Below are 12,309 nucleotides of genomic sequence, written 5' to 3'. Positions count from 1 at the left end.
AGGGGTTTCCGTGTCCTTCATGTCTCGAGTACACATGGGGTCTCCCGAGCGCAGGAGAGCCAGACCGAGGCCCGAGGCCCCGAGACGGCGTTGTGTACGCGGGGTTTAGACGAATGCAGGAGCAGGCATGGAAGCTGCAGCCAGTGTCCCTGGGGAGTCCCTGGGGAGTCCCTGGGGAGTGCCTGGGGAGTGCGCTGTGTAGCTGACAGCAGTCTCGTGTTCCGGGCCACATGGAAGGCTGAGTGTGTCCTGTGGGGATGGGCGCTCCAGGCACTGAGCGCTTGGTGCGATTCCCCAGCTGCCTGCGCTCCAGCCACGTGGCGCCCGCACCTGCCTGCCCTTGGTGCACATGGTGACTTCTGCCCTTCTCCAGCTGTGCCCCTGCCAGTGCTCTCCACACTGCTGTCAGGGGTTCTCACATGTCTTCTGGGGGCTGGGCCTAAGCCCCAGGCACCCCGAGATCGGGCCTGTTAGTGGAGGTAGCCCCTGGCTGTGCCTGGCCGCAGAGTGATTGGGGTCAGTGAGTGGAAGCAGGCAGATGGAGTTTGAGTGTCTCAAGTTTACCGTGGGGGTGTTAGGAGATGTGAAGTGTCCAAGGCTCTGGAGGAGGCCACTGGAGTTAATGGGAGATCTGGAACATGGTGGAGGCCCAACCCCTGGCGTCAGCTGCAAGAGGAAGTGGGTTGGGTGGAGAACCAGCTGCAGGGGTTGGCAGGCAGGAGCCTGGGAGCCGTGACGCTCAGGGCAGGGGCCTGGCCAGAAGCATTACCGTCACCTGGAGCTTGTTAGAAGGGTCTGGAGCAGTCCCAGGGGCCTGGGCTGAGGTTGGAGGCCTTGGGACAGAGATGGACAGCCTGTCCTGTGTTTCTCCCCACACTGCCACTTCCTGTTCAGGGGAACTGTCACAGCAAGTGTGTCACAAGGCCCTAGTCCCTGAAGGCTGAGATGTAGAAGGGCTCCAGAACCCTGGTAGGGCCCGTGGAGAGGCGTGGGGCTGTGACGGGGCCTGGGCTACCGAAGGCCTGGCATGGGGGCTCTCGGCAGGGCCTGGAGCAGCAGCAGGAGATCTGAGAAGCCGAGCCTCCTGCCAGGTTTCCCCAGGGGCAGCGCGGGTGCCAGGTGAGCACAGAGCGAGCGAGGACGGCCATCCTCGTGCCAGCGTCTGTGCCAGGGGCTGCAGGACTCCGGCTGCCTCTGACTGAAGCGGCCTTTGTGTTGGTCATAGGCCGGCCTTTGAATCCAGCTTCTCTAAGAGGCAAGGCGCTACCCTCACCCCGCAGTGCCCGCACTGGGCAGAGCAGGCAAAGACCAGCCAGGCGGCTTCAGGCCTTGGTCGCTCCCCATCTCCCTTCGCTGTAGGATTACTCTTCTGACCACACCTGTCCTCAGTCCTTGCCCTCGCACACAGACGGGAGCTGCAGGAGGGGTCTCTTGAGTGGGGAGGGGCTGCTCTCGTGGTCTCCCAGACTATCGCTGAGTCACTGAGGGATGCTGAAGTCTCTGCCTGACCCTTGACCTTTACCATCGTGGAAGTGGGATTTGTGAGGCCTGGTCACTTCTGAATCCTTTTCCCCATGATTTTTTTTAAGATTATTTATTTGGAGAATCTGAGTACTGGTTCATTCCCGAAACGGTCACAGTGCCCAGCACCGGGGCATGCCGAAGCCAACAGTTCATCCAGGTCTCCCACATGGGTATAGGGCCCAAACATTTGGGCCATCCTCTGCTGCCTGTCCCGGGTTGTTAGCAGGGAGCTGGACCAGAAGTGGAGCGGCTGGGACATGAGCTAGTATCCCTATGGATGCTGGTGCTGCAGTCCTGGGCTCTACCTGTGGTGCCGGAACGCCGGCCCCACCTCCTGAACTCTTGAGGGCCTCCTCATGCTTCTTGGGGTACTCGCTTCAGAGCATTTCCGTGTGCTTAGCGTGGATATCGTTGACCCATTTATGTCCAGGCTCCAGAAGCAAGTGCTGTGTCCACAGCCTCCATGAGGCCTGCCCAGGAGGAGCAGTCGATGACCCCCCCGGGGAAGATGGTGACCATGAGCTCTCGGAGCCCCCGCTGCCCTCGAAACCAGTCCACCCTCCGTGGCAGCAAGACCTTCCCGCCGGGCCCCACGGCCTGCTCCTCAGGTGAGGCTCCCGCGGCCCGCCCTGCTCCCTGGTCAGCCACGGTCCAGCAGCTGGGCAGTAACATGGGGCCTGGGTTGGGAGGTGCTGGGGCCAGCAAGAAGCAGAGGATGGGGCCTTTGCCAGCCTGGTCAGTTTGAGGTTCTTGGTTCATGAGACCAGAAAAGATCTCTGTGCTGTGCAGATTTGGGGGCTTCTAGCTCTGAGGACGGCTGGTTTTCCTGAACCTACAACCACTCCCTCTGCATCTCAGACAGTGCGGTGAGGCAGCGTGCCGTTACAGACACTGCACAGCTTGCACAGGTGCCGGAAGGCAGGCTGCAGGGACCTGCAGCCGCAGCACCCCTGCCTCAGTTGTATCCAAGAAGCCTTGAAATCAGGCTTCCTGAGTTGTGAGACCAGGGCCTGAGACCCACAAGATAAGCAAGGCACTTTTCACCGTGGCATTATTTGCACTGTTTTAACCCTTGGTGTTTTTATATAACAGATGGGTGTGGCTAAAATGACGACTTCCACATGAATTTTAAAGGTAGAATAAGAACTTAGATACTTAGTGTGGCTCCCCCCCACCAGGTGAGCCCTGGGCACCTCTCTCCACCAGAAGAGGTGGGTGCCGCAGGGGCCGAATGTGTGCTGGGCTCATCCTGAAGGCATGTGGTCCTTCCCAAGGCCATTGTGGTGAGAGAAGAATGACCTGGCAGGTGGCGGACAGCTGAGGACCAGGGCCCGGGACTTCCCGTCCTGGCCTTTGCCGGGAGGCCTCTTGACACTGCTGTGGTGTTCTCCTCTAGTGCCTGTGTGGTTCTGGGTATCCGCAAGTTCAGCCCCAGCACTGGCTCTCTGCTCTGATACCTGCTGTATATCCTGGGGCTGCCGAAGAAACAGCCTCCCTCTGCTCTCAGGGAGTCAGCAGGCGGGGGTGGCTGGGCACACCAAAAATCCAGTAGCTTGTTGTCTGAGCAGGTGTCATGTCCTGGTTTGTCCTCGTTCTCCAAAGTGATGTCTGTTTGGAGAATGTCCCTGGCTGTGTTCCCTGTGGAGTGCCGGAGGCCTCCCGTTCCTGAGAGGCCTATCCGCTCTGAAGCATCTTGGATGGCGTCTGGCCTACCCACCAGGCACCGAGCCAGTGCTGAAGTGCTTTTGTCCCCTCCAGGAGACCTCTTGTCCAGTCAAAATGGGAACAAGAATTTCATTGGGAGAGACAGGAAAGCCATCTTCGGGGCGGAGATGGGGAGTGGAATGAAAAGATAGGGTTTTGGGTGCAAAATCTTCACAGATTCATGTGTAGTTTTTTCCATAGATCAAGTGTTTGTGAACTTTCTGAAGATGCCTTGTTTAGGAAGTTTTCAGAAAACTGAGCAGGTTATCCAAGAATCCCTTTCTGGATCTCCTCCCCTGGCTCTGCTACGGGGCAAGTGCCACCCCCTTCCTTCTCCTTTCCCAGGTTTGAGAAACCCTCCACGGCCGCTCTTGGTAGCGGGTCCCTCCAGCACAGGCAGCGGTGACTCAGATGGTGGCCTTTTTGCTGTCCCTACAACTCTGCCCCCTAATAGTCGGCACGGGAAGCTCTTCTCTCCCAGTAAAGAAGCGGAGCTGAGCTTCAGGCAGCATCTGAACTCCATCAGCGTGAGTGCCGCCTGCCCCGCCCCTGCCCTCACCCCTGCTGGTGCTGGGGAGAGCGCACCTTCAGGCTGTGTGCTGTTTCCCTTGCAGATGCAGTCGGATTTCTTCCTGCCAAAGCCCCGGAAGTTGCGGAAGCGCCACCTGCGCAAGCCTCTGGTGGTCCAGGTCAGAGCCTCTGGCAGCCCCAGTGGCTGGGCTGGCCAAGGCGCACAGCCTTTCTCCTGTGTCTCTCGGTTGGGGTCAAACACGGAAAGCCGTGCTCTGCCTCCGTCCTGTGAATAAGAACAAAGTATTAGCAGTGAACCTCATGTACCTGTGAGCAGAGGGGTCTTCAGACCACGGTGAAGACCCCCCGCAGGGCAGATAGAGTTCTGGGGTTCGGGTCCAAGAGCGCCGCAGATTGGGATCTCTGGAGGACCCTCAGGACATCTGTGTACAAACAATCCGTTCCCAAAGCAGTTGGCCAGAGGCCGGGCCTCTGCTGTGCCCCCATACAGGACGTGGGCCCCCATGTGGAGCCACGTGGGAGAGAGTGTTCTGAGGAAACTGATGGCGGAAGTGAGGCTGAACTGACTGCCCGTGGGGAGTCGGGACCGTGTCTGTGGGTTCACGAGCAGCTCTTCACGTCAGAGCCTTAGCAGCGTTCTTTCTCTGGAGGTTCACTCACTGAGAAGTGGGGGACTGCACAGTGAGGCCTGGGAGAAGGAGACACGCTCAGTCTGGTGCTGTTTGTGTTGGGCGCCAGAGATGGGAGAACACCAAAGGGCAGAGTGTGAGCTTTGTGGCTGTTTAGTCCAGGGTTGGGAACTATGGCCCAGCGGCCAGACCCCGCCTGTCCATTGTTCTGTCATGTAAGACAGTTTCATTGGTAGATGCTCCATCTGTCCTGGAGTTCACACAGTGAGGTGTACAGTTCATTTTCTAGTAGTTTACAAGGTGGTGTGACCATCAGCTGTGTCATCCCAGAACATTTTCCTCACTCTGGGGGGGCACTGTGCCCTTAACTCTCCTTGTTCCCCTCCACCCTCTGACAGCCGCTACTCCGCTTCCTGTCTTAAAGGACTTGCCTGTTGCGGGCACTTCCATACGTGGGATGGGGCAGTGTGTGTTCTCCCCACTTAATGCGTTTGCGCAGCCACAGTCATTCATTTCCCTCTACCAGGGCACAACACGAGTGTGGCCCCAAAGCCCGAAACGCTGAAAGCATGCCAAGCCCTGCCTTAGCCTTTGGGACAAAGAGGCCCAGAACACGTGTGTCTGCACGTGGTTGGTGCTGCTGCTGTCTGCCAGCACCCATACCATGGGCTTCTCCTGGGGCTGAGGCTATGTCCCCATGAGCCCCAGGTCCTTTATCTGGGGCAGAGAGCAGCAGCTGTGTGCCCGGGGGGCGCCCTGCGGCCTGTCGATGACACAGGCCCTCCTTGGTCAGTTTTGTCTGGACTGCCAGCAGTCTTGCTGGTCCATCTGATTTGATTCTCAGTGGTCGTCACCATGGCTCCAGGAGCCCTGCTGGGAAGGCCCCTCAGGCCGTCCTCACTGGCTGCTAAGTCCAGCAGAGACTCTGGGTGAGGGAGGCTTGTGACAGGCCTCCAGTGCTCTCGGGGAGATGTCGACCCCTCACGCATTTCAGAAGGGACCCAGCATTTGGGGGCTTAGGGTCTCAGACTGTCCTGCGAGCCCTTGTGTCACTGGCTTCAGAACAAGAACCTTCATCCCGTCACACTCCTCTCCCTCCTACTGGGAGTATTTCTTTGGAATCCAGCTTCTGGGGTCATGTGTGGCATTGGTGTCTTCTCATCACCTTGACTGTTTGCGATTTTCCTCCGCAGAGAATGCTGCTTCCTAGACCGTCTGAAAGCCAGTCCCATAATGTCTGCTCCTTCTCCATCCTGTCTAACTCCTCCATAACTGGTAAGGACGGGCTTTTCTGGGCTGGTGTCCCTCCTGCTCCCTGAGTGTGGCCCTTCCTGCAGAGGCAGTGTGCTGCCCTGTTCTCGTTGTTACTCACGGGCTGCCGGTGCCAGCAGGATGACCCCCTGGGAGACCTGGGGGTGTGGCCTCGGTGTGGCCTGGGAGCTTCCTCAGATCTCCAGCGCGGCATCTGTCTGGTTGCTGCCGGTAGTGTCTGGCCAAGCGCTTTGTGGAGCAGGTGTGATCCAGGTGGATCACTCGCTGGTGTTTGGATCCAGTGGGGCCTGGCTTGTGCAGTGACCCCTGCACAGGCAGGGCTCCTGCTGAGGCACACTGTGCCCGTGGGCTCTACCAGTTTGAGTGCTCACAGCACACCTGCCGCGAGGTCTGTGCAGTTGTCTTTGCTTCCTGTCCTGCCCGCTGTCCACACAAGGTGTGGCAGGGTAGACCCTGACCACCTCGGAGGCTGGCAGTTCCTTAAAGGGCCATTCCTGCAAGACAACCGTGGTGACCACAGCCTCTCAGCAGCTCCTGGGAGGCACAGGGGTATCCAGGCCACCTTCCCATGTTGAGGGCAAGCGTTTAGCCAGCATATCCAGCATGGCTCAGCCCTGTGAAAGTGGTCCTCCAGTCCTGTGGTACAGGGAGCAGACGTGGCTGTGTGGGACTGACTGTCTGCTGTCTCTTTGCTCTCACAGGGAGAGGCTCCTTCCGGCCCATCCAGTCTGCCCTGAGCAAAGCGGCTGTGTCCCGACCAATTGTGCCCAAGGCCCTGCCGCCCCAGGCCACGAGTCCTCTGGCCAGTAAGTTAGCCTGTGGGTGACACCTGTCATCAAAGTATCTGAGTAGCATTCTGTCACAGGTTTTGAAAGTTTTCTTCTTTCAACTGTAGTGTCTTGTTACCCATCAAAGAAAGTGCCTAGTCCTGGGTTCTCAGACGGACATGGGATGTGACGGAGAAACTGCCCCTCAGCCCCCGGGGCGTTGGTAGGACAGAGCCCTGAGTCATCGTTTCTGTGAGCAGGTGCTATCGACTTGGCTGCAAAAAGTGCCGGCATCCTCCCCGGGAGCCCCCTGCCCATCGTGGATGCCGAGGGCTTGCCGAGCACCCCGCCACTGTCTTCAGACAAGGTGACAGCTGCTGTCCCAGGTCAGGACCCGGCCAGAACCCACCAGAGTGAAGACCCTGTCCCCACTGTGCAGGTGAGTTTATTTTGAAGGGCTCTTCAGTGTGGCCACCAGCTTCCAGGGTGGGTGCAGGCTGTGGGCTGAGGTCATGCTGGGCCCTGGAGGCCCAGGCATGGATGAGCCCCATGTGGCCCGTGGGAGGGTCACCCAGAGCCTGTCTCGGGGTGGGTGGGGCTTGCTGTGTGACACGGGCGAGCTGAGCTGGGGGGTATGTGAAGGGCCGCCTGGTCTGAGGGGTGACCACAGCCATGGGGTGGGTTCCTGCCGGGGCGTCAGGGAACATCTCGCTGTTGGAGTGAAGAGTGTTGTGCGCCGCCACAGCTATCACTCTCTCTAGGTCTCTAGGTGCTGCGCTGCTCTTGGCCCCCCCTCCCTCCCCGCCCCCGCCTGCTTGAGACGTGCCAAGAACAGTGGGGTGGGCTGGACTCCAGGACGCCTGCCTGTGGCCACGCGCTCAAAGTGGCTTAGTCACCTTTCTGACCCAGGGCGCGTTCCATTTGCTTTCCCTCTGGGCCTGTGCTCTGGCACCCTGTGTGGGCGGCTCACCGTGTTCCTGGTTTTCCCTAGGGCTCCGGGGAGTCCTTCATCAGTGTCCCCTCGAGGCCTGGACAGGAGCCAGTGACGGACAGTTTTCAGGTAGGGTGAGATTTGGGGCTGCATCTTCCCCTTCGCTGCTCCTGGTCAGTGAGTGAACCCCTAGACCTCCTTGCTCCCCGCTTGGAGAAGGGCTCCTTCTGTGCCAGCTCTGGAAGGAGTGAGTTTCCTGAGCCAGAGGGGCAGAGGCCCTTGGGTGGTGGCTCCCTCAGTACCCGTTCTCCACCTGTGCAACCGCAGCTGTCCTGTTGGCAGTGGTCACCTGTCTTTGCTGGCCTGGCCAAGGGGCTGCCGTCTCCTGGTTTGGAGACAGGAGTGGCCACAGCGGCTTTCACCTGAGATGAGACAGCTCTGTGCTCACTACACTACACTCTGACTGCCTGGCCCACCAAGGACGAGCTTGGGGCTGGGTGCTCACGGCCACCTGTCTGAGCGTCCCTGTCTCCAGCAGGAGTCACCTGTTCTCTCCCTGTCTGAGCTGCCCAAGGCTCACCTCCAGAACGGCCCCTCGGCACCCCTTCCCTCCTCGGAGGGTTCCAGCACTCGGCTCTCTCCACCCAACGTCTCTGCACTGCTGGACATCTCCCTGCCCGGTCCGCCCGAGGATGTGCTGTCGCAGGGAGAGCCCGCCACGCAGATCAGCGACTCCATCATTGAGATCGCCATCAGCTCCAGCCAGTTTGGTAAGGACGGAGTGGCCTCCTGCACCTGGAATCGGGTTGCCCGTCAGCAAAGGGAGATGCAGGTCTGCCGCGGGCTCTTGTCTCCTGCCTGAGTGTTCTGCTGCCCTTGCTGGGCTGTCCCAGCTGAGCTGTCACGTTTGAGGATTGGGTATTGGCCACCTGGTTTTGGTGGGGGCTGTGCACACGGGTCAGGTGCATGGAGGACCTGAGGATGCTCCTGACCTTGAGACAAGAGTGGGATGGCCCACAAGTCCTCTCAAGCCTGGGAATCTGAGAGGCCACTTCCTGGTGGATTCCGAGCCCTGGCAGACAGCCCACGGGTTTTGCGGTGTCGGAAGTGGCTGAACTGATGCCCATCTAGGCCCTGGCTTCCTGCTGGTGTCGTCTCAGGCAGTGGGTTCAGACAGATGCAGTTCATGGCCTGCTAGCATCCGGCCTTCCATTTCCTCAGCTGGAAATTTGGAGTAATGTGCCTTTGCACAGGGCTGCCCTCAGCGCAGGGCCTGGCTCGCTCGTGTCAGTTGCTGCCATCACCTCTCCTGCACTGCATCCTTGGGCAGCATGAAGCCTCTCTCACGTCCCTGACCCTCTGCACCCAAACCTGTTCATTCCTGGGGACCCATGGTGTTCTCTGACCCCTCTGCACCTGAGCCTGGTCTATCCTCGGGGGGGCCCATGGTGGCCTCTGTGGCCTCTGCACCGGAGCCTGTTCCATCCCCATCCTCACGGAGGCCCCATAACCTCCTGGGTCTCTGCCGTTCAGCTGTGCACAGCTGTGCCACCAGCTGCCTTCCTGCTAGTGGGCAGGGAAGTGGCTGCCGCTTACCCTCCCCCGTGGCCTCACTAACTTGAGACTTTGGTTGACAGGTGAAGGGGTCCCTCTCTCTCCAGCAAAACTGAATGGCAGTGACAGCTCCAAGAGTCCTCCCTCTCCGTCCAGCAGCCCCCAGCCCAACTGGATTGCGTCCCCTACCCATGACCCTCAGTGGTACCCCAGCGACTCTACAGACTCCTCGCTTAGCAGCCTGTTTGGTGAGTGTGGGTCTCTCATTGGACCCACCGGGTGCTGGAGTCTGGGCAACACTGGATTCTCTGTACTCTGCGGCCGCACTCCTACTGGGGCTGTCTCTATTTCTTTGTTTTTTTCTGAGTTGAGTTTTTTTTTTTAAAGATTTATTTATTAATTTGAAAGAGTTACATAGAGAAGGAGAGGCAGAGAGAGAGGTCTTCCATCCACTGGTTCACTCCCAAATTGTCCCCAGATGGCTACAATGGCCCAAGCTGTGCTGATCCAAAACCAGGAGCCAAGAGCTTCCTCTGGGTCTCCCACGCAGGTGCAGGGGCCCAAGGACTTGGGCCATCTTCCACTGCTTTCCCAGGCCATAGCAGAGAGCTGGATAGGAAGTGGAGAGCCAGAACTCAGACTGGTGCCCATATGGGATACCGGCACTGCAGCTGGCGGCTTTACATGCTACGCCACAGCACCAACCTCTTGAGTTTACTTCTTTAAGATGTAACTTGTGGGGCTGGCACTGTGGTACCGCAGGTTAACGCCCTGCCTGAAGCACCAGCATTCCATATGGGCGCTGGCTTGAGACCCGGCTGCTTCACTTCCACTCCAGCTCTCTGCTGTGGCCTGGGAAAGCAGTCGGAGATGGCTTAAGTCCTTGGGCTCCTGCACCCGCGTGGGAGACCTGGAAAAAGCTCCTGGCTCCTGGCTCCGGATTGGTGCAGCTCCAGCTGTTGGCGGCCAATTGGGAATTGAATGGAAGACCTCTCTCTCTCTGCCTCTCCCTCTCTGTGTAACTCTGACTTTCAAATAAATAAATACATCTTAAAAAAAAAAGAAAGAAAGAAAAAGATGTAGCTTGTGTGTGAGAAGATGCAGATGGTCAGTATATGTTTTCACTGAGGTAGAGAAGAAAGTTGACCCCCCCCCTTCTTTTTATAAGATTTGTTTAAAAGAGTGACAGAGCGGGAGAGACACAGAGAGAAACAGACTTTCACTTGTTGGTTCACTCCCCAAATGGCTGGGCTAGACTGAAACTAGGAGCCAGAAACTCTGTGGTGTCTCCCACATGGGTGGCAGGGGCTCAAGTACTCGGGCATTATCCACTTCCTCCTAGGTGCATTTGCAGGAAGCGGGATTGGATGAAGTAGCCAGGACTGGAACCAGGCACCTTGATACAGGACATGGGGGTCCCAAGGGTGACTAATGCACCCAGGTGGCCATTTGTACTCTGTTGGCTCAACTCTTGGTGGTCAGTGTGGCGCTCCAGTGGGCCTTTCAGCTGTCTAGTGGCATGTTCTCTCACGGGTCAGAGAGTTGGGGGCTCACGTGCCCTGCCCACACTGTCCATTTGCTCAGGGGTGCTAGGTGTTGGTATGGAGGGAAGGCACCTGCTAGGGAAGGCAAGCGTGGCTGCGTTAGGTTGTCTGGGCCTGGTTCCCGAGGGTGCAGGCAGCCCCGGGGCAGGCGTGTTGAACAGATAGTGAATTCATCAGCTCTGATTGTCTGGGACTGGGGCTCTGGGTCTTGCAGGTATGGGTTGAGCCAGCACCTGTGAGTGGTTGCCATTGTCACAGAGTGGTGGGGTTAGTGCAGAGTGAAACCACATTAGGAGAGGTTGGGAACAGCCTTTGTGCCCGTCTGGCCACAGAGAATAAGCACAGGGTTGGGGCTCCTGGCGAGCTGGGGGAGGGCCTCCTGAGAGCAGCTTCCACGCCAAGTCCTCTGCACGAGGGTAGGGCTGGATGCCGGCAGGGGCCTGGGCTGGCCCACCCTCCCTCAGGAGCCTTCCTGATCGCTCCCTTTGCCTTCTCTTGGCAGCGAGCTTCATCTCCCCAGAGAAGAGCCGGAAGATGCTGCCAACCCCTGCCGGGACCAACAGCGGCACCTCCTTGCTGGGTCCCAGTTTGTTGGATGGAAACTCACGAGACTCGTTTGTGTCCAGGTCCCTGGCGGATGTCGCAGAGGTAAGTGTGCTACCTCAGGTCCAAGACCGACCACCCAGCCTCCGCTGTGGAGGTTCCTGGATCCCTCCTGCAGACGGGTCGTTCCCAGCTACTCACCAGGAGGTGACTGACTAGGTGTGTGCATCTGGAGGATGGATAGGTCTGGTAACACTGGGCCATTGTCTTCTTCCACGTGGCAGCCAGCGGCAGACCCCACGATAGCAGCCAAGCTGTAAAGGCATCAGAGCGTGGGAGATGGAGAGCGAGGCCTGTGAAGGCGTCCAGAGCCGGGCTGGAGCTTGCTGAGTCCTTTGCCCATGTTTGACTGCACATCATCTAGGACCCTGAGCTGGGGGTTCAGGGTGGTGATGAGCATTGTGCTATCTACACTCCCCTGGAGTGGCATCTCCCATCTGTGTCGCACCTGGCAAAGGAAGCTGGGAACGGCTCTACAGGCAGGCACCGGTGTTCCTTCCGCTCTGTACGCCTCCCCTGCGCAGGACAGTAGGGGTCCCACGCAGCAGGTGTCCAAGTGGAGGCCAAGTGTCATCGTAACTGCTCTTTTGATCGGTGCGTGGTCCCTTCTTTGACCAGGCTGTCTGCTCCGTGGGCAGGCCAGGCCCGCAGGGGCAGCGCCTAAGAGAGGAGAGGAGGTACATTTCTCTGTGAGGGAAAGGAGCCCTAAGAGCCCCCTGGAGGGACTGGGCCTGCTGCTGACTTCCTGGAGTTGTGTTTCCCAGGGCGGGCTCTCCAAGTCACTGAGGCCCTGCTGTGTCCTTAATGTGCCGTTGTCGAATTCTTGCGGGAACTTGGAGCATACGGAGGTCCAAGCAGCTGTTGCCCAGGATGCCTCAGCTTCTCGGACTCTGACGTCCGTCATGAATCTTGATGGGATAAACTTTGAAGAAAGTGCCGGCGCCGCGGCTCACTAGGCTAATCCTCCACCTAGCGGCGCCGGCACACTCAGGCCAGCTCTCTGCTGTGGCCCGGGAGTGCAGTGGAGGATGGCCCAAGTGCTTGGGCCCTGCACCCCATGGGAGACCAGGAGAAGCACCTGGCTCCTGCCTTCGTTCGGATCAGCGCGGTGTGCCAGCCGCAGAGCGCCAGCCGTGGCAGCCATTGGAGGGTGAACCAACGGCAAAAAGGAAGACTTTTCTCTCTCTCTCTCACTGTCCACTCTGCCTGTCAAAAAAAAAAAAAAAAAAAAAACACCTTTGAAGAAAGCT

General features: G+C 58.6%; 1 protein-coding gene across 5 annotated transcripts in view; it reads left to right on the top strand.

The window, feature by feature from the left end:
• Nucleotides 1-12,309, top strand: part of CRAMP1 (cramped chromatin regulator 1) — a 56,760-nt gene that overhangs the window by 40,646 nt on the left and 3,805 nt on the right. For 2 of the 5 annotated variants that reach the window (XM_070064137.2, XM_051830289.3), the window contains 10 exons: nt 1,955-2,132; nt 3,574-3,755; nt 3,843-3,917; nt 5,582-5,663; nt 6,362-6,466; nt 6,688-6,866; nt 7,419-7,487; nt 7,894-8,128; nt 8,996-9,160; nt 10,959-11,104. In XM_070064137.2, the coding sequence (XP_069920238.2) occupies nt 1,955-2,132; nt 3,574-3,755; nt 3,843-3,917; nt 5,582-5,663; nt 6,362-6,466; nt 6,688-6,866; nt 7,419-7,487; nt 7,894-8,128; nt 8,996-9,160; nt 10,959-11,104 (1,416 nt within the window). Of the gene's footprint in view, nt 1-1,954; nt 2,133-3,573; nt 3,918-5,581; nt 5,664-6,361; nt 6,467-6,687; nt 6,867-7,418; nt 7,488-7,893; nt 8,129-8,995; nt 9,161-10,958; nt 11,105-12,309 lie in introns of all 5 variants that reach the window. The other 3 variants (XM_089321896.1, XM_089321895.1, XM_051830290.3) reach the window with 2 other exon arrangements.

Source organism: Oryctolagus cuniculus, chromosome 19 (assembly GCF_051225735.1).
Source record: "Oryctolagus cuniculus isolate XC-2025 breed Fujian yellow rabbit chromosome 19, ASM5122573v1, whole genome shotgun sequence".
Classification (NCBI taxonomy): Eukaryota; Metazoa; Chordata; class Mammalia; order Lagomorpha; family Leporidae; genus Oryctolagus; species Oryctolagus cuniculus.
Note: the sequence above shows the minus strand (reverse complement) of the source record. Positions and strands in the feature narration are given on the sequence as shown.